General features: G+C 50.0%; 1 protein-coding gene across 2 annotated transcripts in view; it reads left to right on the top strand.

Moving 5' to 3' along the window:
* Positions 1 to 24434, top strand: part of ARHGAP39 (Rho GTPase activating protein 39) — a 54738-nt gene that overhangs the window by 9292 nt on the left and 21012 nt on the right. For both annotated transcript variants that reach the window (XM_040625879.1, XM_040625878.1), the window contains exons 2-3: positions 6431 to 6865; positions 18485 to 18568. In XM_040625879.1, the coding sequence (XP_040481813.1) occupies positions 6431 to 6865; positions 18485 to 18568 (519 nt within the window). The remainder of the gene's footprint in view (positions 1 to 6430; positions 6866 to 18484; positions 18569 to 24434) is intronic.

Here is a 24434-nt window from a genome sequence, read left to right as displayed (position 1 = left end):
TCAAGACATACCTTAGGGCAGAAAAGAGGGCCGCCCCGTGCATTTGCATCTGGGTAGGGAAGCAGGGTTGGTGTGGTTCCGCTTCGTGCTGTGGGCCAGTTGGGAACCAGACATGTGAGCAGCAAAGCAATGGTCATGGAGGATGGTCCTGGGAGGGGTAGCCCTGCAGATGAAGAGGGGACCCTTACCCCACCTTTTGCAGGCACCGGCCTTGCACAGTGGCTTGTGGTCAGAAGCCACATGTGACCTAAGGGGCCCCAGGGATGGCTGCACCCTGGACCACACTGCTGTCAGGCCTGCTTCCTGTCCTTACACTTCTGGCACGTTCTCTCCTGCCTGGTTTCCTCATGCTGTCTTGTCCCCAGGACACTGTGTTCTTCCTCCCGCAGGATGACTGGCCCGTGGTGGGTGGTGAGTCCCCATAGCCTCCCCCAAGAGTGGCCCAGTTTGGCTGCAGGTGGAGGGAGGTGGGAATGCAGGTGGAGGGCGGTGGGAAGGGCATGGCTTCCAGAGAGAGAGGACCCACCTGATGTGCAGCCTGTCCCTGCGCCAGGTGCTCAGGACATCATGGTCAGGGGCTCAGGCTCAGGGCAGTGACAATCAGAGAAGCAGTGACTCCCGGAAGGGGTTTGGAGTTCTGCGGGCCTGTGGCAGGGGCACCGGCCAGTCTCCTGTGGTGTGAAAGGGTGGGAACGTGACAGGAGTGGAATTGGGTGAGGGGCGAATCGTGTGCTCATGGAGGGTCTCAAGGGGAAGCCGCAAGTGAGGGGGAGCTCCGCCCTCAGGGTTCCCTGTGAGGCCATTTATGGGATGTCTACGGAGAGGAGGAAAGAGGGTGAGGTGAGGCCTGAAAGCATTCTGAGCGTTTTGCCGTGTGCCATGGACAGCACGGTGAGGGCTGGGGTGGACCCTGTAGAGCTTCACACCGTGGTGCCCACCCTCCCCATTGCTGGGTTTCTTCCAATAATGCTTAGCAGTCCTGTCACAGGCACAGAGAGGGACCTCAGATGAGCTGGACCCAGAGAATAAACACATAGGGAAACAGGGCATCAGGAGTGAGACCCGCCAGAGAGAGGCCCATAAAGATGCCAACACTGGAATTATCAGACACAGAATATCTGTGTTAAAGAGCTGCGAGACAGGGCACCTGGCCGGTGACGTCGGTAGGAGTGCGGCTTTGATCTCGGGGTTGTGAGTTCAAGCCCTATGTTGGGTGTAGAGATTACTTAAAAAATAAAATAAAATCTTGGGGCGCCTGGGTGGCTCAGTCAGTTAAGTGTCTGCCTTTGGCTCAGGTCATGATTCCAGGGTCCTGGGATCGAGTCCCACATTGGGCTCCCAGCCTGCTTCTCCCTCAGCCTGCTGCTGCCCCTGCTTGTGCGCTCTCTCTGACAAATAAATAAAATCTTAGAAAAAGAAAGTATGAATTGTTTAAAAAAATAAAATCTTAAAAAAAGAAAAAAAAGAACTGTGAGAAGGTTACACATGTGAGCAGAGAACAGGAGGCCCTGAAGAAGGACCGTGGGAATTGGGGAAAGAACCAGCAGGTTCAACAGAGCTGAAGAGAGAATTAACGAAGTGGAAAGAGGAAATGAAGAAGTGATCAGGTGTGCGGCAGGCAAGACAGAGCGGGGACATTACAGGCTCCATGACGTGTGTGGCAGATCTTGTGTGGGTTCCAGAAGGAGGCAGGGGGCTTGGGAGGGTGTTGAAAAGATGGAAATGGAAAATTTTCCAGAATTGTTTAAAGATGCTTACCCTCAGACCCAGGAGTCCCCCAGACCCTGCATTTCAGTGATGGACAGTGAGCCCACACCTGGATGTATATCTGGCAAAACTGCCGGACACAGAAAAGGTGGTTATCTGTGTTAATTGGCCAAATCGTTGTGTTTTCTACAGACAGTTATGTTATATCATACACAAACGATGAGAGGTCTTTTCCTTGTTTATTCACAGGTGAATTCATACTAAGTTGTTAGAATTAATAAGAAAATTCAGCAAGAGTACTTATAAAAGTAATATATGGGACGCCTTGGGGGGGCTCAGTCAGTGAGGCGTCTGCGTTCAGCTCAGGTCGTGATCTCAGGGTCCTGGGATCGAGTAGTCTCGCATCGGGCTCCCTGCTCAGTGGAGAGTCTGCTTCTCCCTCTCCCTCTGCCCTTCCCCTGCTCGTGAGCTCCCTCTCTCTGTGTGTGTCTTTCTCTCTCCAATAAATAATTTTTTTAAATCTTAAAAAGTAATATACAAAATAAACTATTTCTATCTACCAGCAACAATCAAAAAGTTATTTCTGAAGTTAACAATGCAAAAGTTGAACGCTACCAGACAGGCCAGAATGAGGAGTCAGCAGCATTACTGTGCACAGCTTGGGGGAGAGCAAGTCGGGGTCCTCTGGACAGTTGGTATGTACTTCTGGGACGCAGCGCCCCCCCTCTGCAGACTTCCGCAGCCCCTGCCAGGGCTCGTGGGTAAGGGTGTGCACAGCGGGGTTGTGAGAAGTAGTCCCGATGGCAAACAACCCAAATGTCCCTCAGCAGAATTGATCACACACGTGACCGAGGTGCCCAGCTGGCTCTGTCGCTGGGCATGAAAGTCTGGATCTTGGGGTCATGAGTTTGAGCCCCTGTTGGGTGTAGAGATTACATGCATACATACACACGTACATAAACAAACTAACTAGAAACAAAACAGAGCACCGTGTTGCAGGTTTACCCTGCAGCACTGTGGGCCGGGAGCTTGGGCAGACAGCATCAGTGAGTTTTGGCTGCAAGTGAAAGAAACAAAACGCACAAAAAAATTAGTTTTATTAGGTGAATATAGGATTAAAAGATAAGACGCACCTAAATTAATTTGTTTAGGGTTATCTTCAAAGATGGTAAGACTATAAAGGCAAGGAAGCAGTTTTAAAGCCCGAGACAGTGCTGTGGGTGTGTCTCCGCCACTGCCTAGTTTTATCTCTTGGTGAGCGATGGCTACACCAGTGTTAGATCATAATTGCTCGTTAAACTTATTTCTGTATTCTGTACATTTTTCTGTATACGTCATAAATCATGGTTTTATTTTTGAAAGGTATAAATATACCATTTACAATAGTGTGTGTGTATGAAGCCTGGGAATAAATCTGAGAAAAGATGTACCACCCTTTAAAGAAGATCTAGATGAGTGGGCGCTCCGTGGTTTGGGTGGAGCGTGTGTGTGGGTCCCCTGGGGTAGACCAGCAGACCAGCAGAGTTTGTGGGGAAAGGCAAGAGCCGAGAACAGCCAAGACACGCCAAGGAGGAAGCCGAGCGGGGACCTCGGAAATGCAGGTTGTACGCAGCTGTGGCGGTGAGGACGACGGTGCTGGTCAGGTTCAGACTGACCCACAGAGCTGGCAGCACGCTCAGGCACGGGTCTGTCGTGGAGGGAAGGGTGCTGTGTGTGGACTGTCCTGAGAGGCCCGGGTATCCACGTGGGGAAAATGGAATTTCACACAGTCAACAAAAGGCCAGATACAGAAACAACTTCAATAGGAGGCAAAGCTATAAAACTGTGACAAGTCAATTTCAAAGAGAATAGTTCTGACCTAGAAGTAGGGAAGATTTCTTAAACAAGGTACAAAGAGGAGAAATCAGGAGAAAAGATGTATGAACTCAACTACATTAAAATCAAGACTTTCTACCAAAAAACCAAAAGACACCATGGAGTGCAAACACATTGTAAAAACTTGGAAAACAGAGAAAGTGGGAAGGAGAAACTGTATCGCCCTCCTGCCACCACCGCAGCGGCCACTGCTGACGGGATGAGCACGCAGGACAGGGCTCCGGCGAGGGAGCGCAGGAGTGGTGGGCCGTCCGTGTCTGAGCCCGGCGAGACGTCGGATGGTGCATGAAACATCTCTCAAGAGGCCGGTCCTCACCACAAGGAGAGAGGCAGCGGCGGATAGTGGGGGTGCTGCCGTGGCCGTGCCCACACGCTCCTGCCTGCTCGAGCACAGCTTCCTGACCGAATCCCCGTGCATGTTCTGTGGGGCAGTAACATAGGGAGTCCAGAAGGCCATGGCTTCAATTTTTTCTGGATCTGAAGTTGTCTCTGTTATGGACTGTGTCCCCCGTGTTATGCATGTTGATGGTATTTGGAGGCGGGGCCTTTGGGGGGACTAGGTCTTGAGGGTGGCAGCCCCATGATGGGATTCATGCCCTGAGAGAGCGCGCTGCCCCTCTTTGCCGTCTGAGGGCACGGTGACGAGCGTCGCCTGCAGTCGGAAGTGTTCTCACCAGAACCCGGCATGCCGGCACCTTGAACTCCCACATCCAGCTTCCAGACTGCAAACGAGAAACGTCTGTTGTTTGTAAACTGCCCAGTCTGCCGTGTTCCGTTAGAGCAGCCTCAACGACCTCAGACCATTTCAAAACAAAGATTAAAATTTGAAGGTGAAAGGGAGTGATCCGCAGTATCCAGTGACCCAGGTCCATTAAAGACTGGAAAGGGCAGTCGCAGAGGCCCTGCTGGCCTCCCTGGGAGAGGTCGGTGTGTGGTCTGAGGGCCGCAGTGGAGGGGAAGAGAGTTGCCCTGTGTCCTGGGGGGTATGGGATGGGACTCACCCTGCCGTCTGCTGGCTTCCTCCTTCCCTGGAGCAGCAACCTAGGGTAGGAGCCCCTCTTGCTCGTGTGCCGCTCTGCTCGAGGTCCTAGGACACCTGGCTTCCTCCCAACCCCCTGACTCTCCCCACCGCCTGGCACCCACAGGATGGCTCTGCAAGCATCCAGGTGGCTGCTCTTTATCCTTGTGTCAAACAGAACGGCCCACGCTGTGGCCTCACCACCTTCCCTGCCTGCTCCTGGCTCCCCTTGGCTTCTCAGGCGAGGTCCGGTCAGGATGGATGTCTGCCCACTCCTCCCCACCCTTTCTCTCACAAACCCTGCTGCTCAAGACTTTGCCTGCACCGTCAGGCCCTTCTCAGAGTCTGTGGAGCCCCATGGGCTGGTCCTGCATCTGGTCCTGCTCTGCTCCCTTCTCTCTCTGCCCGCCCCCCACCCCCGTTCCCTGCACTCTCTGTGGCTCCACGTGCCACCACTTCTCCAGCTCTCTGCCCCCACAGTTCTCATCTGCAGAGTAGCTTTCCCCGCAGACAGGCTCCACTTTGTGTCCTTCTACCTGGCCTCACTGTGCTGGGTGCCCAGGCGCTGGCACAGACAGGGACCCTCCCCATGGGCTTCCGGAAGCATTTCCTGACCCTGAAGGAGGCCCCGGAGCCTCCGAGATGCTGGGGGTGGACAGTGAGTGATGGGACTGGGGCGTCTGGCCTTGAGCTGGTCTGGTCTCAGAGGGCGGGGCTACGGTGCCGAGGAGCGTGCCCATCGAGAGGTTCCGGAACGGCAGAAGGACCGACACACACGGAGCCCCTACACTGCATAGCAGTCTGGGGTATTTTAAAGCGTTGCTATTTGTGTGGAAACTTGGAAGAAGAATAAGAATATGCCAGATGTCAGCCAGACACACCCTGATATCAGACATGTCGACATTAAAATTGCCTTGTTCTGAAGAGCTTCAGTTTTCATTAAGAAACTTAGCAGGATGGGGGTGCCTGGGTTACTTGGTTGGTTGGGTGTTGGGTCGTGGTCTCAGGGTCGTGAGATGGAGCCCCACGCTGGGTTCCATGCTCAGCAGGGAGCCTGCTTGGTATTCTTCCTCTCCCTCTGCCCCTCCCCCGACTCATGCTCTCTCTCTGTATCTCTCTCTAAAATAAATGAATAAAATCTTTAAAACAAAACAAACTTAAGTGTGATGGAAACTGTGTCCTTGAGGTGGGGGACACTCTGGGAGCCCCAGGGAGGAAATGGCTCCAGAGCACCAAGTCACATCCCAGCTGGGCTAGAAGCCGCTTCTCAGCTGGGCCCAGTGTAAAGATGGTGGCATCCACTCCTGCTGCAGATGGACGGGCAGTGGTGGTTCATGGTGGCCAGGTAGACCGAGAGCAGCCAGGGCATCCTGCAGGCCGCATGCAGCCAGGCTGTGTCCAGGTTCCTCTGAGGACAGGGAGCTGTAGAGGCCAGTGGAGAGGTGCTTGGCCCAAGTCTCCCCAGAGAGCTCCTGGGCAGTAATGAGCATGGAGAAGACCAGGGATGGGACTTCAGTTGGGCTTGGTTTTATTGTAGAAGTGACAGGATTTCTTGCCTTTGGAGCTGGCAGATGTGGGTAAGGGCTTGCTTTGGGTGGGAGGATCTACAAACATCCCACTCCGCAAGCAGGTGGCCTGCACAGCGGCTGGGGGATGCAGGGCACCCCACGTGATGGGCAGAACCTGTTCTCTCAGGTGAGCAGTGGGCCTGGGGTTGGAGGCAGCTGCTGCTCCCCACCAGCCTCCTTGTCCTGGGCCAGGCTGCAGGAGCCCCTTGTTCCCCGAGGCCAGCGCCCTGACCCTGCTAACGCTCCTCTTGCTCTTTCTCAGGCTGGAGTGGGTGGAGATCATCGAGCCGCGCACCCGAGAGCGCATGTATGCCAACCTGGTCACGGGCGAGTGTGTGTGGGACCCTCCTGCCGGCGTCCGCATCAAGCGCACCAGCGAGAACCAGTGGTGGGAGCTGTTTGACCCCAACACGTCCCGCTTCTACTACTACAACGCCAGCACCCAGCGCACCGTGTGGCACCGGCCCCAGGACTGCGACATCATCCCCCTGGCCAAGCTGCAGACCCTCAAGCAGAACACGGAGTCACCCCGCGCCTCGGCGGAGAACAGCCCTGGGAGGGGCAGCAGCGTCAGCCGTGAGGGCAGCACCAGCTCCTCCCTGGAGCCCGAGCTGGATGCCAGCGAGAAGGCGCAGGAGCCTTCAGGGAGGGCTAGCCGGCAGGCCACTTTTGGGGCTCTGAAGGAAGAGAGCGGCAGGTGAGGCGGGTGGGCAAGCGGCCTGGGTGTGCTGGGTTGGTCCTGAACCTCACGCGAACAGATGCCTGGACCAGCTCCCACCCTTGTCCCCCAGACTCACTGCCATTTGGCAAGAGCCTCTGTTGGTGATGACATGGAGGGCCGGGATCTGCCCCCCCTGCTGGGCAGCCTCTGTACTCATCTTTCCCAGACAGGCTGTTAGGAAGCACCTGGGGCTGGGGGTTTTCTGCCTCGTGACCGTGAGATCGTTTGGTTCTGTCCACTGTTGGAAGCATGAATGTGCTGTTAGGACCCACCAGAGGCAGACCCCGAAAAGTACCCTGTACCCCAGGTGCTGCACACCCCAGTGCCCACACCTGGCAGGCATGGCTCCGGGACCCAGCACTCGGGGAGCCAAAGGTGCTAGGACGGCATGCCCTGGGATAGGAGGTGACAAGACAACAGGGAGGATGGAGGGACACTATAATTGGCCTCAATGGCCAGGCATGGGCAGGGTGGTAGGGATGGGGTGAGTGGGGCCGGGCTGGATTTCCCTCAGGGGCAGTGGAAACCACAAGGTGATCAAACCTGGTCTGTGCTGAGGGTCCATTTTGCTCCCGTGAAAGGGACGTCCGAGGGGCCCAGGATGGAAACGGATAGTTGTTGGCCATCGGTGGGAGCTGGAAATGCTGTTCTGTGTGGCGCAGTTGGGCGGGCATGCTGGCAGATTTGGGGTGCTGTGGGGGGCTGGACAGCTGGCTGTGGCGCTTCTAAATGGGATGGGGAAGATGGGGAACGTTACAGGGGTCAGATCAGTGTGGTTACTGGTGCTGGAGAGGCAGAAATTTCCTTCCCTCCTCCCAAGATTCTTCCAGCTGGGTTTGGAATTAAACTGACATAAGACAGATTAACAGCAGGAAAAAAACCAGTTTTATTTCATGCACAGAGGTCCAGTAATGAAACAGACTCCAAGAAGTGGCCAAGGCAGGTAGTTTTTATATTTTTTAGACAAAAAGACAATAAATTTGTGAGGAATTGACAGGAGAAAGGAAACAGACCTTTGGGAGCTAATTCCAAGCAGGGTCCGGACTGAGGTAATGTTAACACATCTGTTTCTCCAGCTTTCTCGGCGAGCAGGCACCTACCGCTGGTGAGAAGCTCTTTTTACTTCTTCGTACAGGGCGGCTGTTTTCCATGTGGAAGGGTTACTCTAGCTTTCAGGGGACTGAGTGCGGTCTGATGACTTTGCCCCAGTGGTTTCCCAAGTGGCTTCTATGCAAAATAATCGGTTTGCCATGGTGGCACATTTTGGGGTGGACTGCCTTGGGCCCCTACGTTGAATACACACCAGAGGTCAGAGGCCAAAGAGGTGGTGGCCAGGCAGGCCAGAGGAGACTCCGGGGACTTTTGGGCATTGCCCCAAGAAAGTGGCGCTTCCCCTGGTGAGGTTGGGGAGCTCCAGGGGTGAGCACCCAGGAGAAAGCAAATAGGTGTGTGGGCTCTGCCTCCGGCTCCCTGTGGGGCCCACGCTATGCTGCTGCCAGGAGGCCCTCCCTGCGCTCCCCAGTCCATCAGCTTGGACAGCCTCCAGCTCATCACATTGAGTCTCTGTTTTATTGGATCGTGATGATTTGAATTCTTTGCCCTATTGGTCGCTGACTCATCTCTGTAATAAGGTGGAGAGGCTGGATTCGTTTTAGGGTTCTGTTGACGATGTGTCTGTCGCCCCCACTCTGGGCACCCACTGGAGAAGCCGGCTACCCTTCTCTGCCCTGTGCTGTGCTACACGGGGGTGGGAGTGTCCTCTTCGGGTGCCTTGGGTATTCGGTGGGGATGAGGGGTCAGGATTTTCACAAGAGGTCCTGTTTGGTTTTGGATTAGAACTGTGCTGAATTTGTGGAACAGTTTGGGGGAAATGGGCATCTTTGTTATATTGTCTTCTGCCATGTTAAGATGGTGTGTGTTAACACGTCTCTCACAGAGGACTTGCATATTTTTTAAGGGTTATTTCCAGGTGCTTTATCTACTTTATATCTCTTTTTAAAGTCCTGTCTCCTGGGGCGCCTAGGTGGCACAGTCGGTTAAGCGTCTGCCTCTTGATTTCAGCTCAGGTCGTGATCTCAGGGTCATGAGATCAAGCCCTGCGTCAGGCTCTACGCTCAGCATGGAGTCTGCTTGAGTTTCTCTCTCTCTCTCTCTTTCTCTCCCCCTCTGCCTCTCTTTCCTGCTCTCTTTCTCTAAAAATAATAGATGAATAAATCTTTAAAAAAATAAAAATAAAAAAAAGTCCGCCTTCTGATCGCTCCTGTTACATACACATTGATTCTTACGTATCAGTCTTGTTTCTCCCATGTTTGCTGGGCTCTTGCTGATCTAGCACCAGCGCCTGGCCTTGTCCCGGTGCTCAGGCTGCAGGCCTGCTGTCCTTGTACTGCTGTGACCCTGTCAGGCACAGGAAGTCCCCCTCCTATTGTTAGGCTTTTTATTTTGAATGGATGTACCATTTTATCAAGTGTATTTGCTGTGAGTCTATTGATGTCAGTGTTGTAGGTTGAACTGTGTCCCCCCCAAAAAAGATATGTTGAAGTCCTAACCCCCAGGCTCTCAGGACAGGAACTTATTTGGAAATAGGGCCCTTGCAGATACGATCAGTTAGGTTGTGATGAGGTCACACTGGAGTGGGGTGGGCCTTCACCAGGTGGGACTGGTGTCCTGGTAAGAACAGAGACAAGAAGGCCCATGACAACCGAGGCGGCAACAGAGCGATGTGTCCACAAGCCCAGGGACGCCCAGGATCGAGGCTGCACCAGCCACTGGAGAAAGGCCTGGGATGGTGTCCCCCAGAGCCTCCAGAAGGAGCGAGCCCCGCCCACAGCTGGAGCTTGGACTTCTGGCCTCCCCAGAGCGGGAGAGCGGGAGCTTCTGTTGTGTGAAGCTGCCAGTTTGTGGCACTTTGTGACAACAGCCCCAGGACATTCCTGCAATTGGTATTTAATTCTATATGTCTTAGATCCCTAAAATACTTGCTCTATGTAATTTTCAAAGTAGATTCAGATTGCTAACATTAAGATTTTATTTATTTGAGAGAGAGAGCGTGAGTGTGAGGGAGGGGCAGAGAAAGGGGGGAGAGAGCAGGTGCACACATGTAGGGGAGGGGCTGAGGAGCGGGAGAAGCAAAGGCCCCACTGAGCAGAGAGCCCAACATAGGGCTCGATCTCACGACCCTGAGGTCATGACCCGAGCCAAAACAAAGAGTCTGACGCTTAAGTGACTGAGCCACGCAGGCACCCACATATTTTCTGATTTTAATTATGGTTTCTTCTTTGACTTATTTGTAACTTAGAAATGTCTTAATTTCCAAAGCTACAGGTTGTTTTCTGTCTTGTTCTTCATTGCCAACTTAATTTCATTTTGATCAGAAAGCATGGGGGTGTTTGTTGTTATTGTTATTGTTTTTGAGATTTGCTTTGTGGCTTAAATCCTGAATTTTGTAAATGATTTTATGACTAAAAAATAATTTCTTTTCACTGTTCGTTAGGTCTGAGGCTTTCTGTATGTTCGTTAGATCAAATCTGTTGTATCAGTCGAGTTTCTTGCTGATTTTTTGTCTGCCTGATGTAGCACTTCTGAAGAAGTAGAGTCTCCTCCTGAATTGGTAGGATTGTCTGTTTCTCCTTCTGTGTTGAAGCTGTGGGCTGGTTCCGCAGGAATTTAGGCTGTTACGTTTTCCTTGGGAATTGCTGCTTTTGTCACCGTGTGGTTGTCCTGTTTATCCTCGCATTTTTGTCTTGAAGTCGGCTTGTTTGATATTCACATAGTACTGCTCTTTCTCTTTGGTTGGTATTGGCCTCTTAACATCTTTCCCCAAACCACAGTCCTTTCCTTATACTTTGAGTGCGTCTCTTATAAATAACATGTAGCTGTTGGGTTTACTTGTCACCACTTCTGAACACCTGTCTTTGGTTTGGCGGGACGATTGCCATTCTATTTACTTAGATCACTGACACAGCAAAAGGATTTAGTTTATGTTTGTGTCCTTCGAGGTACATGCTCTTCACTGCTGCCCTCCCCTTGGGTTGTCCCCACACCGCTCCCCCCGTGTGCCCCTGGCATGGGTCTTGCCGTTCACATGTGCTTTCGTGGTGTGGTCCCTAGATGCCTTCTTCAGGGGGTGCCGCTCTTCCAGCCGTGGGACGGCCCTGCTGCACCTGCACCTCCACCACCAGGGGTCTGGGTGGAGGTCCTGGGGTCTATGCTCATGGCTGCCAGAGGATCCCAGCACTGGGCTTTGCAGGGCGGGGAGGGAGTGTCTCGCTGGCGCATTCATTTTCATTTCTTCTTTGCCACTGATTCTTGTTCTCTCTTCATGAGCTTGTTTGCCATTTGAGTTTTATATTTGTTGCTTATATTTTTTTTACTCATTTTCCCACTGGAGTTACTGGTTAACTTTCTGTGTTAGTTTGCAGGAGTTCCTTGTATGTTCTTAATATCAATTCCTCATTGCTCTTTGTAGATGTTATGAGTATCCTGTCTTCTGTCACCTGACTGCTAACTGGTCCCTTTGTCCTTGAATTTGATGGAACCACATTTATCAGTCTTTTGTCCTCGTGGTTTATGCTTTTAATGTTTTCTTCAAAAAGTTTTTCCTTGGGGCACCTGGGTGGCTCAGTCGGTGAAGCGTCTGCTTTGGCTCAGGTCATGATCCCAGGGTCCTGGGATCAAACCCCACGTCGAGCTCCCTGCTCAGCAGGAAGCCTGCTTCTCCCTCTCCCCCTGCCTCTGCCTGCTGCTCCCCCTGCTTGTGCTCTCTCTGTCTGTCAGATAAATAAATAAAATCTTTTTTTTTTAATTCTTCCTTGGCCTAGATCGAAAGATATTCCCTTACATGTCTTGCATTCACCTTACAGTTTTACTTTCACATTGAGGCCTGAATCTGTCTGGAGCTGCTTTCCTGGGGGGCTAGGAAGGATTTGCTTCTCATCTCATTTTTTTTTTTAAGATTTTATTTATTTATTTGACAGAGAGAGAAACAGCCAGCGAGAGAGGGGACACAGCAGGGGAAGTGGAGGAGCCTGATGTGGGGCTTCTCATCTCCTAAATTGCCCACCTCTGCCCTAGGCCACACTGGTGCCTGTGTATCTGCTTGCATTAGCGCCCCGAACCCTGGGAGCCCCCTTCTCCTCTTGGTCTTTAAGACTGTCTTCGCTGGTTGTGTGCCTCCCGTCCATCATGGAAGTGCTCCAGAAAATGCAAGCAGCATTTTCATTGGATCCGTTGACTTGCATTTTGAGGAGTGCTCACCCTCTGTCAGGGAGCTCGTTCCCGTGAGTGCAGGGCCACTCGAGAGGTCTGCAGTTAGTTCGCAGCCATTTATGTTCCTTGTTGCTGAGTGAATATAAGTCACACACACCCACAAACGTTTTAAGTGCAACCAATGAAGAAAAACCCTACGAAAATAAAACCAAACCTACTTAATCTAGTAAAAGGCAAAAGCAAAGAGGAAGGCAGTCCAATATTTCTCTGTAACAATAGCAGCCAAACATGAGGCAACACAAAGTAGGAAGTATTCACTGAGCCAACAGGGAACAAAAACGACTCGAAATAACACCCTTTGTCATCAGAAAAGGACATCATCCCCTTTGTGCAATGCGCTAGTTTTGCTCTGAACCCTTCCTGTTTACTTGTTCGTATTTGTAGTTTTGCCTTCTTTTTTCAGCTTCCCAGTTAGCTCTGGTTAGGACTCTCCAGAGCAGCACAGTGTGGGTTTTATTACTCGGTTCAGGATGAGATGTTGTCCTTTTATGGCAGGAGGCTCACAGTGTAGCCTCTGTGACCCCAGGTGATGCTTATTGATCTTCTTCACTGTGTCTGTTGACATACAGTGTGTGTGTGTGTGTGTGAACGGTTTAAATGTTTTCTCACAGTTAACGCCCACGTGTGCTGTTTACCCCGCATTGCGGTGCATAGACATGTCGTTGTGTCCTCTTGATGAATTGATCCCTTTATCTTCATGAAATGGCTCTCTTGATGTCTACTAGTATATTTTGCTCTAAAATCTGCTAATATTAATACAGGTTTCTTTTGAAGTGTTAACATGGTACCTCTTTTTCCCACCTTTACTTTTAACCTATTTGTATGCTTTTATTGTGATTTTTTTATAGGTAGCATGTTACTGGGTCCTGGTTTTTTTTGTTTTTTTTTTTGTTTTTGTCCATTCTGTCTCTGCCTTTTAACTGGGAGACTTAGACCACTCACATTTAATGGAATGATTTGTACAGTGAGGTTGAAACGTTTTGTCGAGCTGTTTTTGTTATGGTCCCATCTGCTCTTTGTTCTTTTTTCTTCTTTCGGGTTAGTTGAGCCTTTTTTTCACTCAACTTTATCTCCATGCTATGTTGTTTTTTGCTCTCTGCTGTGTTTCTAGCTGTTGTTCTGGGTTACAGTGTGTACTAACTGATCAGAGCGGATGTTCAGGCAGTAACACACACCACACCTGTGGCGTGAGCACTCAGCAGCACACTCCAGGCTTCCTCCTGGTGCGTCCCAGGTAAACCTCTTGATACACTGTTGTTATTTTTGCCTTAAGCAGCCAGTTATCTTTTAAAGAGATGTCAATAAAAGGAACACGTTTCTCATATTAATGTATAGTTACTGTTTACAGTACTCTTCGTTTCTGGGGTGGGTTTTCCTGAGTGGGCTTCCCTCTGCTGGAATATTGCTGGTTACGCGAGTCTGCTGCGAACACCTTCTTTCACTTTTGTATTTTTGAAAAGTATTTCCTGTGTGTGTGTGTGTGAAGTATGTTTCTGCCGGGTCTCGAATGCTGATGGACCGGTGTTCCCATCTTGCCGTGCCGCCCTCCTGGGCTGCGTTACTTCTGGCGAGAGGTCTGTTCTCATCCTCACTTTGTGTCTCTGTACAGAGTATGTCCTTGTGCTCTGCTTTTAAGATTTTCTCTATATTGCTGATTACAAACAATACATGCATGATTTACCTTAAAGTTGTCTTCACATTTCTCACTCGAGGTTCATGGAGCTTCTTGGACCTATAGGGTTATAGTTTTCATCAAGTTTGGGAAATGTTCAGTTATTTTTTTTTTTTCAAGTATTTTTTTGGTCCAACCCCACAGGGCTCCGGTCGCATGTAGAGTAGGCTGCAGCTTGCTGATGCTCCTGGATTTTCCTTCTTTCTTTTTAATCTTCATTTTCTCTGTGTGCTTCCAAGTTTGCTAGTCCTTCCGCAATGCCTGTCCTGCTGCTAAGCCTTCCAGTGCATTCTCCATTTCAGACATTGTCCTGTTCTTCTCTAGAACTTAGATTGGAGTCTTTTTATATATTCCTTCTCTCAACATATTCAGGCTTTTTTTTTTTTTTTTTTTTTTTTTTTTTTTTTAGCTTTTGAACATATGGAATACAGTTCAATAACTCCTAATGTTCTTGTTAGTAATTCCATCATCTGTCAATTCTGTGTCGGCTTTGATTGATTAAATTTTCTCCTCACTTACAGTTCCTCGTCCACAGGACCGTGAGTCCTGTGAGTCATACTGTGCCAGATCCGAGGGGAGGCCGTTCCTGCGGAGGAAGCACTAGTGCAAAAGTCCTGAGCAGGGAGAGCTCTTGATGTGCTTAGGGAACAGCAGGAAGGCCAGCAGGGCTGCTCTGAGGAATCAAAGGCAGTTGCTCTGCACCATCCTCCACAGCGGTTGTAGATGTTTATCTGTTGAGGCTTATGATGAGATCGTATGTATTTTGTCTTTGAAAGTGTCTTCTTGCACAGATAGGTACTGCTAAGTACTGATTATCGGTCCATGAGCATCACTTGGAAGGCATTTACAAATTCTCTTAGCTTTTCCCCTTGATATTTGCCTTTTAGCATGCATGACACTGCAGATGACTAACCCTACCTAAGGTGAGATGAAATCTCCTCGGGAATTCCTCCTGCACTGGCACGTGCGTCGAGGTCTGAAAGCCCTGCTGGAACTACAGGTTGATCTTGGAAAATGTATCTGCTGCAAATTTGTGGGAATGGAGATCTTGCTTCTTACTTTAACTTTTGACAGCATGGGACATAGATGAAGCAAGTTGATGTTGTTTGTGACTCAGACATTGGTTGTCATCAAAATGACTTTACCGCAGTCTAAGTTTCACATATAAATGATGTTTGCCTTATAATTTTAGTTTGAATTCATTAACAAATATAAAATCTGTCCCCCCCCAAAAAAAAAACCAACCACACATACATTCAGTCATTCAGTGTTTGATCATAGTGGTTCAGAGAGGTTTTTCACATTCAGAAAATCTCAGTCTCAGCACAGAGTTTAAGAAAATGGCAGTGAACTGTTTCTACCGTTGAGCCGCTGTGTGGTAGGGTGTGCCAGGATGTTTAGCTTCTGTTTCTAGCAAAGTCCAGGAGAGCAGGTGAAGCCTGCAGTTGGCCCCACTGTTTACATAACTGAGTGTCCTGCAGAGCCACCCAGGCGCCCCCCAACATTTTTTTTAAATATAAAAGCCATTCTTTGGGGCGCCTGGGTGGCTCAGCCGTTAAGCATCTGCCTTTGGCTCAGGGTGTGATCCCAGGGTCCTGGGATCGAGCCCCGCATCGGGCTCCCTGCTCAGCGGGAAGCCTGCTTCTTCCTCTCCCACTCCCTCTGCTTGTGCTCCCTCTCTCGCTGTCTCTCTGTCAAATAAATAAATAATCTTAAAAATAAATAAAAGCTATTCTTTGCCCATGAAACAGGCTGAACAACATACTTAGCAGGCTGGACTTGGCCCAGGGGCTGTAGTTTGGCAGGCTCTCCATGTGGCCCACCTAGAGGGCCCTGTGTTACCTGCCTCCAGCACCACTCCCCCTTGCACCTCCCTTGCCGCTCACTGCACCTTAGCACAGAGGCCTCATTTCTGTCCTGGGAGGTGCCAGGTTCATCCCCCTTGAGGTCGCTCTGTCTACTCTCCGATTTGCTCTGTTCGCTGCCCAAACGCCCCTCTCAGAGAGCTGTTCCTGACCTCCCTCCCTGGGCTTGCTCCCTGTCTGGTTCCTGCAGCTGCCTGAAGCTCTGGTTTGTTCCCTGTGGGCCCCCACACGGAGTGTGAGCTCTGGCAGCAGAAGCGGGTCTGCCTCACCTACCTTGTATCCCTGCCCCCAGCCCAGGCCCAGCATGGAGTGGGTTCATCAGTGGATTGGCAGCAGTCTGGAGGAGAGGTGACAGTCCTAGGCCTGGTGGCTGGAGTTGGAAATAGAAGGAAGTGTCAGGGCCCCTGAGGGCCCAGGGGACTGTGACAGCATAGAATTCAAAAGGAGTACCTCCAGGAGGTGAAGGTGGCAATCTCGTGGTGGAAAAACTGTTGGTTTTGGCTTTGAAGAAAGAACTGTGTACCAGCCTGGCCTGGGTACACATGACAAAGCCACTGTGAACATAGGGAATGTACAGGGTTGTGGCTGCAACTCTGGTCTACAGCCAGGTGCTCCCAGATCTGCAGGACCTCTGTCATCTTTTGGTGGCCAGCCAGGAGGAGGAGGGACGCACGAACTGATGTAGGTGTACATGTAGGTATCCTACAGATGCGTTGGCGTAATACATCGTTTTTCATGTTTCTAGCTGTTTGTTCTGTAGCATGGTTATGTGTTAGGAAACACTGACCACCAGCCAGTGCTAACATTAGCCATTCATTTATTCAACTTTTAAAATAACATTTTTATTAGAGAAGCAATGCACGTATAGTTACATAGAAGAAAAATTTTGAAACCCACTAAATACCATCTCAGTTTTCTGGCGTTTACCTTTGTAGTTTTGAAAATACTACAACAGGGGTGCCTGGGTGGCTCAGTCAGTTATGCATAGGCCTTCGGCTCAGGTCATGGTCCCAGGGTCCTGGGATCAAGTCCTACATCTGCTTCTTCCTCTACCCCTCCCCCTGCTCATGTTCTCTCTTCCCCTCCCTCTTTCCCTCTCTCCCTCTCTCCCTCTCTCTCCCTCTCTCCCTATCTCTCCCTCTCTCTCTCTCAAATAAATAAATAAAATCTTTTAAAAAGAAAAAATACTACAACAGTATTTCCACAAGCATTCTCTTTCTCGGTACGAACAATACTGAGTGAATGTGAGCTCCCATTGCTAGACATGTGATTTGTTTCCAGTGTACTTGCTAAGTATCTAATGGTAAAAATTATCTCTCCCATTACAATTTCTGAACTTTTCTTAGTTATTCTTTCTTGTTCATTTTTTTGAGTTAACTTTCCAAACACTCTAAGTTCTAAAAACATTCCTTCCTATTGGAAGTGTTATTAGAATTACATTAAGTGTATTAACCAATTTTGAAGTTATATCTTTGTAATTATTGGGTTTTCCTGTCCAAGGAATCTTGTATGTATTCAGATTCCTCTATGTACCTTAATAAAAATTTATAGTTTTATTCATATGCATCTAACATACTCCTTTTTAATTTATGCCTGGACTTTTATTTTATTTCTGTGATTGTCATTGCTGTGATGAAGGTGAACTTTGTTCCTAACAAGTTTCTGCTAATACACAGAAGAGCTGTGATGCAAGTGATACAACATAATTAGTCTCCCTAATACCTTTAGTAGTCGTTCCGTTGATTCCTTTACTTTTTCTAGGTTCACAACTAATGACAATTTTATCTCTTTCAAATATTTAAATCTCTTCCCTTTTTTTTCTTGTCTTGTTGCATTGACTAGCATTTCCAAAAGTATGACATACTGGTGGTAAGAGTATGTGTTCTCACTCTGACTTTAATGAGTATGCTTTCAGCCTTTTACTACTAAATATTATGAAGGCCTTGAATTTAATATGGGTATTCTTAATCAAGTTAAGTAAATTTTCTTTTACTTCTGGATTACTGAGAGTTTTTAAACCATAAATAGACAGTAATTTGATCACGTCTTTGAACATCTGCCAAGATAATCACCCGCTAATTTACTTCCCAGATACTGAGTGCCTGTTGTGCTACACACACACCCCTTTTAAGAAGCTTATCATCCCCATGAGAGTATTTCTTTTTTTTTTTTTTTTTAAGATTTATTTATTTAAGAGAGAGAGAGCAGGGGGAGGCGCAGAGGGAGAGGGAGAGCCTCCAGCGGACTTCCCGTGACACAGGGCTTGATCCCACGACCCAGAGATCATGACCTAAGCCGAAACCGAGAGCTAGATGTTCAACTGACTGAGCCACCCAGGCACACCCCTCCCCGCTGTGAGAGTATTTTCAACACTGCTTCCTTCTCAGGTCATCTGGTCAAAGTCGTGGTTCTCACTAACCCCATCACTATGGCCTTAGAGTAGAAGCCCCAGTTCCAAGTCATCTGAGCTCCTAAAATCCAGGACAGAGCAGTCGATGTCTTTGCCTGTCCCCCAGCCTCTGGACAGGGCTACAGTGGGGCTGTCCCTGCTGGGTCTCCAGTGCATTTTGTCCAGGCCACGTGCAGTGAGGCAGGCTTAGGGCAGAGGAAATACCCCTTTGACCTGATGAAGGGGATAGCTTTGTGGGCTGGACACTGGCGTTATTCCTGAGAAACTAAAAGAATGACACTTATATTCTTAAAAGTGAAAGGGTTATTATTTTGAATGTACTGTATTTTTAAATTATTGCACTTATGCTCTTGTCTTTTTTTCCTTTTGCTGTGTTCCAGTTCTTCACCACCAGGAGTGTTCCTTGAGAAGGACTGTGAGATTTACCGGGATTATAATGTGGATGGCCGACTTCTGCACTACAGGTAGACCCCACTGGCTCACGCTGGGTCCTGCGTCCTGACCTGAGGGTGGTTTTCCTGGCAGCTCTTGGGTGAGCTGGAGAAGACTGTGGCTCAACAGGAAGCAGCTTGCTGGGGTCCTATACTGGCAAGAGGAACATGGGGAGAGGCTGTGGGGCCACCAGCACCTGGGCAGAGGCCTTTGGAATGGCCCCCAGGTTCATGTGACAGCTTTCAGGAAGCTGGAAGGAGCTTGTCACTGCCTAGTGTGGGGAGCCATGGAGCCCATTGCTCCTAATAGAGGAGTGAGTTCCTGGGGGACCCCCAGCATGCATTCTCCCCTGGAGCTGCAGCAGAGTGCTTCCCAGGTGAAGTTGGGGAGACTGGTGTTCATCGTAAGGAAGGATGTGGACACTGGCTTCTCTTGGTCCTGGGCTGGCCTTGTGGGGTATTGGAAGTTTCCAGAGACGACCCTCAGGACCCCAGGGCACAGCATCTGTCAGACTGGGCTGGGGCCATCCTCAGCCAACTCATAGGTTGGGTGCTGTGCCTCTGGGTGGCCTAGGTACCCTAAACACAGACCAATGGGAGTGATTCGAATGTTGGGGAGGAATTTGAAGACCTGAGGGGCCTTTGGTGGTTTGTTCAGACAGTTTAAAGATCGATCTTGGAAAGGCTAACTGGGTTTGTTGATATGGAATGGAATCTGAGCCTGGATCCATCAGGGTGGGTGTGTGACCGTGGGCGTGTTTTGTAGCCTGTGCTTCCGTGTCCTCAGTAAAGTGGGATGCAGACGGCTGGCTGGGCGGGCCCTTAGTGCACCTGCTGCAGGTGAGGGTAGGTCAGGGCAGGCCCTCGGACTTGGTGTTTCCTGTGGATTGAGCAGTGCTCTAGTGGCTGCGTGTCAAAGTCCCCCACACCCTATAGGGTGCACGTGCCCAACTGGTCTTTGGTGGCCTGTTGCAGCCCTGGCCTTGCTGTCCTGGGTGCCACCTGAGCTGCATATGAGAATGACATGTTGTAGTTTTAGGAATGAAGGTGCTCACCCAGCCAGAGTGGGAAGAACGGGAAGCTAAACTGTATGGACAGACCAGGGAAGAGACTCCCTCTCCCTACCATACTGTGAGCAGGGTCTGTGAGGAGGAGGGGAAGCAGGAAGGAGCTTGTCTAGGGTGGCTTGTGCTGCCCACCCAAGGTTGTGTGCTGGTCAGGTCCCTGAGCAGGTGAGTGGCATGCCTGGTAGACAGCCCATCCACTCCAGGCATGAAGGTGCATTGGTGGGCCAGGTTTACGGGCAGTTGGGAGGGCTGTGTAGTTCGAGTTGTTTTCAAACAGAACTTCGGGTGTACGATTTCTTTTCTACATGAGCAAGGCGCTGTGAGTCCCACTCACCGGCTTCGGTGCAGAGCCCGGGCGTCCGCACACATAGCAGCCACCTGCTGGGGACGGCAGCACAGCAGTCCCTCCGGCTTCGGTGCAGAGCCCAGGCGTCCGCACACATAGCAGCCACCTGCTGGGGACGGCAGCACAGCAGTCCCTCCGGCTTCGGTGCAGAGCCCGGGCGTCCGCACACATAGCAGCCACCTGCTGGGGACGGCAGCACAGCAGTCCCTCCGGCTTCGGTGCAGAGCCCGGGCGTCCGCACACATAGCAGCCACCTGCTGGGGACGGCAGCACAGCAGTCCCTCTGACTTCGGTCTCATGAGGTGCTCTCCATTCTCCTTTTGAAAAGAGGCCACGGAGAAGTACTCCGAGCCAAATGGAGCCGTCTCTTCCTGCTCCTGCCCTTTCCACACCTGCCTCTGCCCTGCTTGCCTGTCTCCAGCATTTCCAGTGCATGGAAGGTTCTCTTCCTTCTCATGGTTTTAAAGAGTCACTGAACAACCAGATCAAGCAGTCATCCCATTTTATGTAGAGACAGGTGTGACTCTCTGCCTGGGTACCTCTACCCTCGCAGAGTTGATGGGGAATGAAAGCACGGGTGGGGACAGGCTTCCTGGGTTTGGGGAACCGGAGGGAGACAGGTCTGAGGGCAGGCCAGGGAGGTCAGACTGGGTAGAAAGAGTGGCTGCAGGCAGCTGGGCCATGTGGCCACTCAGTGGTCAGAGGTGGGGGGACGCACAAGAGGCAGACAGCAGGGCCTGGAAACTGGATGTGGGGCTTCAAAGAGAGCTTCCAGAAGGAGGGCAGAGCAGTGGGTCAGGTGGGGACACAGAGTACGGGGCTGTGGAAAGGCCTGGCCTGAGGACGAGAGCCGAAGCTGCCAAAGCTGCTGCAGAGTGAAGCCTGTCGGGGGTAGGCGCCTCCTGGCTGCTGGGCTCCTACTCCATGGCCGAGGACCATCTCTGGGCCCTGGGGGCCCATATTCCCATTGGTGACTTGAAGTCCGTGAGTCAGAGGTTCCTGCACGGGCCTCAGGCCTGCCTTGACTTCTGCTGGGGTGCTCAGTGCACACGTATGCTGCAGTGCGAGGCATTGCCCCTCAGCCCAGGGGCATTGTTTGCATGCTGGAGGGTAAGGCCCTGGGTCTGCCTTTCTCCTTCCTCGGTCGCTCTCCTTTCCACCCTGACTAGATGGAACTGCTGTCGGCTCCTGGAACAGATGTGTCATCTGACCAGCTGGCCTCTCATGTGCTCTTGACCCTGACACTCTTTCCCTCCCTCCTCATCCTACAGCACAATTTTGATGGCCCACAACTGACAGGCCACAAGGTGCCTCCTTGGGCCACAGCCCTCAGCACCCTTCACCAGGCAAGGATCATTCTTTACCTCACAGCCCCTTCAGAGGCCCTGGCACCAGGGCTGGGTCACTATCTGCTATGTGGTGGAAAAAAGTGCAAAAAAAAAAAAGCTTTACATTTGCTCAGTGTTTCCTGTATGTCAGTACTGAGCTAAGGACTTTAATCCTACATGCATTATGTGACTTAGTCTTCATAAGAATAAGTGAGGACACTGAGTCAGAGATGGTAAGTGATTTTTCCCAAGGCCCACAGCCAGGGAGCAACATGCTGGAGTCCTGTCCCAGATTTCTGGATTCCCAGGCCAGTCCTCAGGGTTTGCTGGCCCCTGACACGTTAAGTGCCACCCTTCACTCTGCCTCCAACAACCAGGAACAGAGTTCCCAGGAATGGGAGCCTGCATCCCAAGTCCTGCCACTCTCTGACTTCTCAGGACGGTGAGACTGAGCTGCTGGCCATCGCTGTCAACTGGTAGGGTTGGATCCGGGCCATGCTGAGTGGGCCACGCACCTGGCATGTTGGAGTAGGCTGCCTCCCAGCTGCCATGGGCCCTCATGCTCTCAACCCAGTCTCACATCACCAGCCTGTGTTTTCTAAGGCCTGCCTCTCCCAACTCCAGTAAATGGAAGTCATGACCTTGTGTAAGAAAGGGCTAGCAACAATCAGAGGACAGGGCAAACTGTACAACTAGTTTCTTAAAACACTTGGATTTCCACTTTTGCAGTTACCACTGCATTAACTTACCTGAGACCAGCCTGCACACAGAACAAAATAGACAAAATTGTCCTGAAGTCATCAGAGATCTACTGAGGAGTGAAGACTTGAGGGCTGAGGAGGGGTCAGTGTAGCCGAGCACACACATGATACTGCCTCTCCCTCAGGACAATTGAGAGGCTGAGAAGCTGAGCTGACCATCGGGTGGTTCCATGGCTCCAAACATCAGAGTTGAGGCCACAAAAAGGAGCCCTAGTTAACATTGCATGTTGCCACTTGGACTCCTGAAAGGCTATACCCAGGAGTAGGATGAGCCATAAATAGACCAGCCCTCAAACCTAAGCCTGATTTCTGGTCAGCTCAGTCCCAGATGGAATTCAGGTTATCTGCCCTTTCCCCGGGTGTCTGTCAGAAACAAAAATAAATCCAGAGCCTCAAATGATCTCTACAATTTTTCTTCAGAATTTCAGTCTAAAATTATCTATGTGGAAACTCCTAAAGAATTGACAAAAAAAACACTAGAACTGGTAAGTGGTTACGCAAGTTTGCAGGATACAAGGTCAATTTACAAAAGTCAGTTGCTTTCCTGTATACTAGCAGTGAACAAGTGGAATTTGAAAATACCATTTACATTAGCACCCCCAAAAATGAAATACATAGGTATAAATCTAACAAAATATGTACAAAATCTATATGAGGAAAACTACAAAACTTCAACGAAAGATATCAAAGAACTAAATAAATGGAGAGATAGCCCATGTTCGTGGACAAGAAGATTCAACATTGTCAAAATGTCAGTTCTTCCCAACTTACTCTATACAATGTAACCTCAATCAAAATCCCAGCAAGTTATTTTTGGATATCAACAAACTCATTCTAAAACTTATATGGAAGGGGGCGCCTGGGTGGCACAGCGGTTAAGCGTCTGCCTTCGGCTCAGGGCGTGATCCTGACGTTATGGGATCGAGCCCCACATCAGGCTCCTCTGCTATGAGCCTGCTTCTTCCTCTCTCACTCCCCCTGCTTGTGTTCCCTCTCTCACTGGCTGTCTCTATCTCTGTCGAATAAAATAAAATCTTAAAAAAATAAAAAAATAAAACTTATATGGAAAGACAAAAGATCCAGAATACCCAACACAGTGTTCAAGGAGAACAAAGTTGGAGGACTGATACTACTCGATTTTAAGACTTACTGCAGGGGCGCCTGAGCATGTCAGCCAGTTAAGCATCTGCCTTCAGCTCAGGTCGTGATCCCAGAGTCCTGGGATCGAGTCCTGCATCAGGCTCCCTGCTCAGCGGGGAGCCTGCTTCTCCCTCTGTCTGCCGCTCCCCCTGCTTGTGCTCTCTCTCTCTGTGTCAAATAAATAAATAAAACCTTAAAAAAAACAACTTACTGTAAAGCTGCCATAATGAAGACAATGTGGTATTGGCAAAGAACAGACAAATAGATCAGTGAAACAAAGTAGAGAGCCAAGAAATAGATCCATAAAAATACAGTCAACGGATTTTGACAAGGGGGCAAAGGCAATTCAGTGGAATAAAGATAGTCTTTTCAATGAATGGTGCTGGAACAGCTGAACATCCGCGTGTAAAAAAATGAATGTAGACACAGGTTTTTTTTTTAAGGATTTTATTTATTTATTTGACAGAGATAGAGACAGCCAGCGAGAGAGGGAACACAAGCAGGGGGAGTGGGAGAGGAAGAAGCAGGCTTATAGCGGAGGAGCCTGATGTGGGGCTCGATCCCATAACGCCGGGATCACGCCCTGAGCCGAAGACAGACACGTAACCGCTGTGCCACCCAGGCGCCCCTGTAGACACAGATTTTACACCCTTCACAAAAATTAGCTCAAAATGGGTCACAGACCAAATGTAAAACACAAAACTTACTGCTAGAAGATGACATAGGAGGAAACCTAGGTGACCTTGGATGTGGTGATGATTTTTAGATACAACATTAAAGGCACCATCCATGAAAGAAATAATTGATCAGCTGGACTTCATTAAAATTAAAATTTTCTTCTCTTCAAAAGACAGTGGCAGGAGAATGAGAAGACAAGTCACAGCCTGGGACAAAGTATTTGCAAAAGCTGCATGTGATAAAGGACTGTTTTCCAAAATATACCAAGAGCTCCTGACACTCAACAGTGAGGAGACAAACAACACAGATAAAAACTGCGCCGGAGACCTTAATAGACACCTCCTCAAACAAGATAGACAGCTGGCGAATAAGCATAGAAAAGATGCTCCGCCGGGTGGAGGGAGGGGGTAAAAGGGTGACGGGTATTGAGGAGGGCAGCGCGGTGATGAGCACTGGGTGCTGTACGTGACTCGTGAATCGTGGAACACGACATCGAAAACTAACGATGTACTGTGTGTGGCTGACGGAACATAATTTTTAAAAAATATGCTCCACATCGTATGTCATCAGGGAAATGCA

This window comes from Ursus maritimus, unplaced genomic scaffold (assembly GCF_017311325.1).
Source record: "Ursus maritimus isolate PB19 unplaced genomic scaffold, ASM1731132v1 scaffold_9, whole genome shotgun sequence".
NCBI classification, from domain to species: Eukaryota; Metazoa; Chordata; class Mammalia; order Carnivora; family Ursidae; genus Ursus; species Ursus maritimus.
The sequence above is the reverse complement of the archived record's forward strand: the minus strand, read 5'-3'. Positions and strand labels throughout refer to the sequence as shown.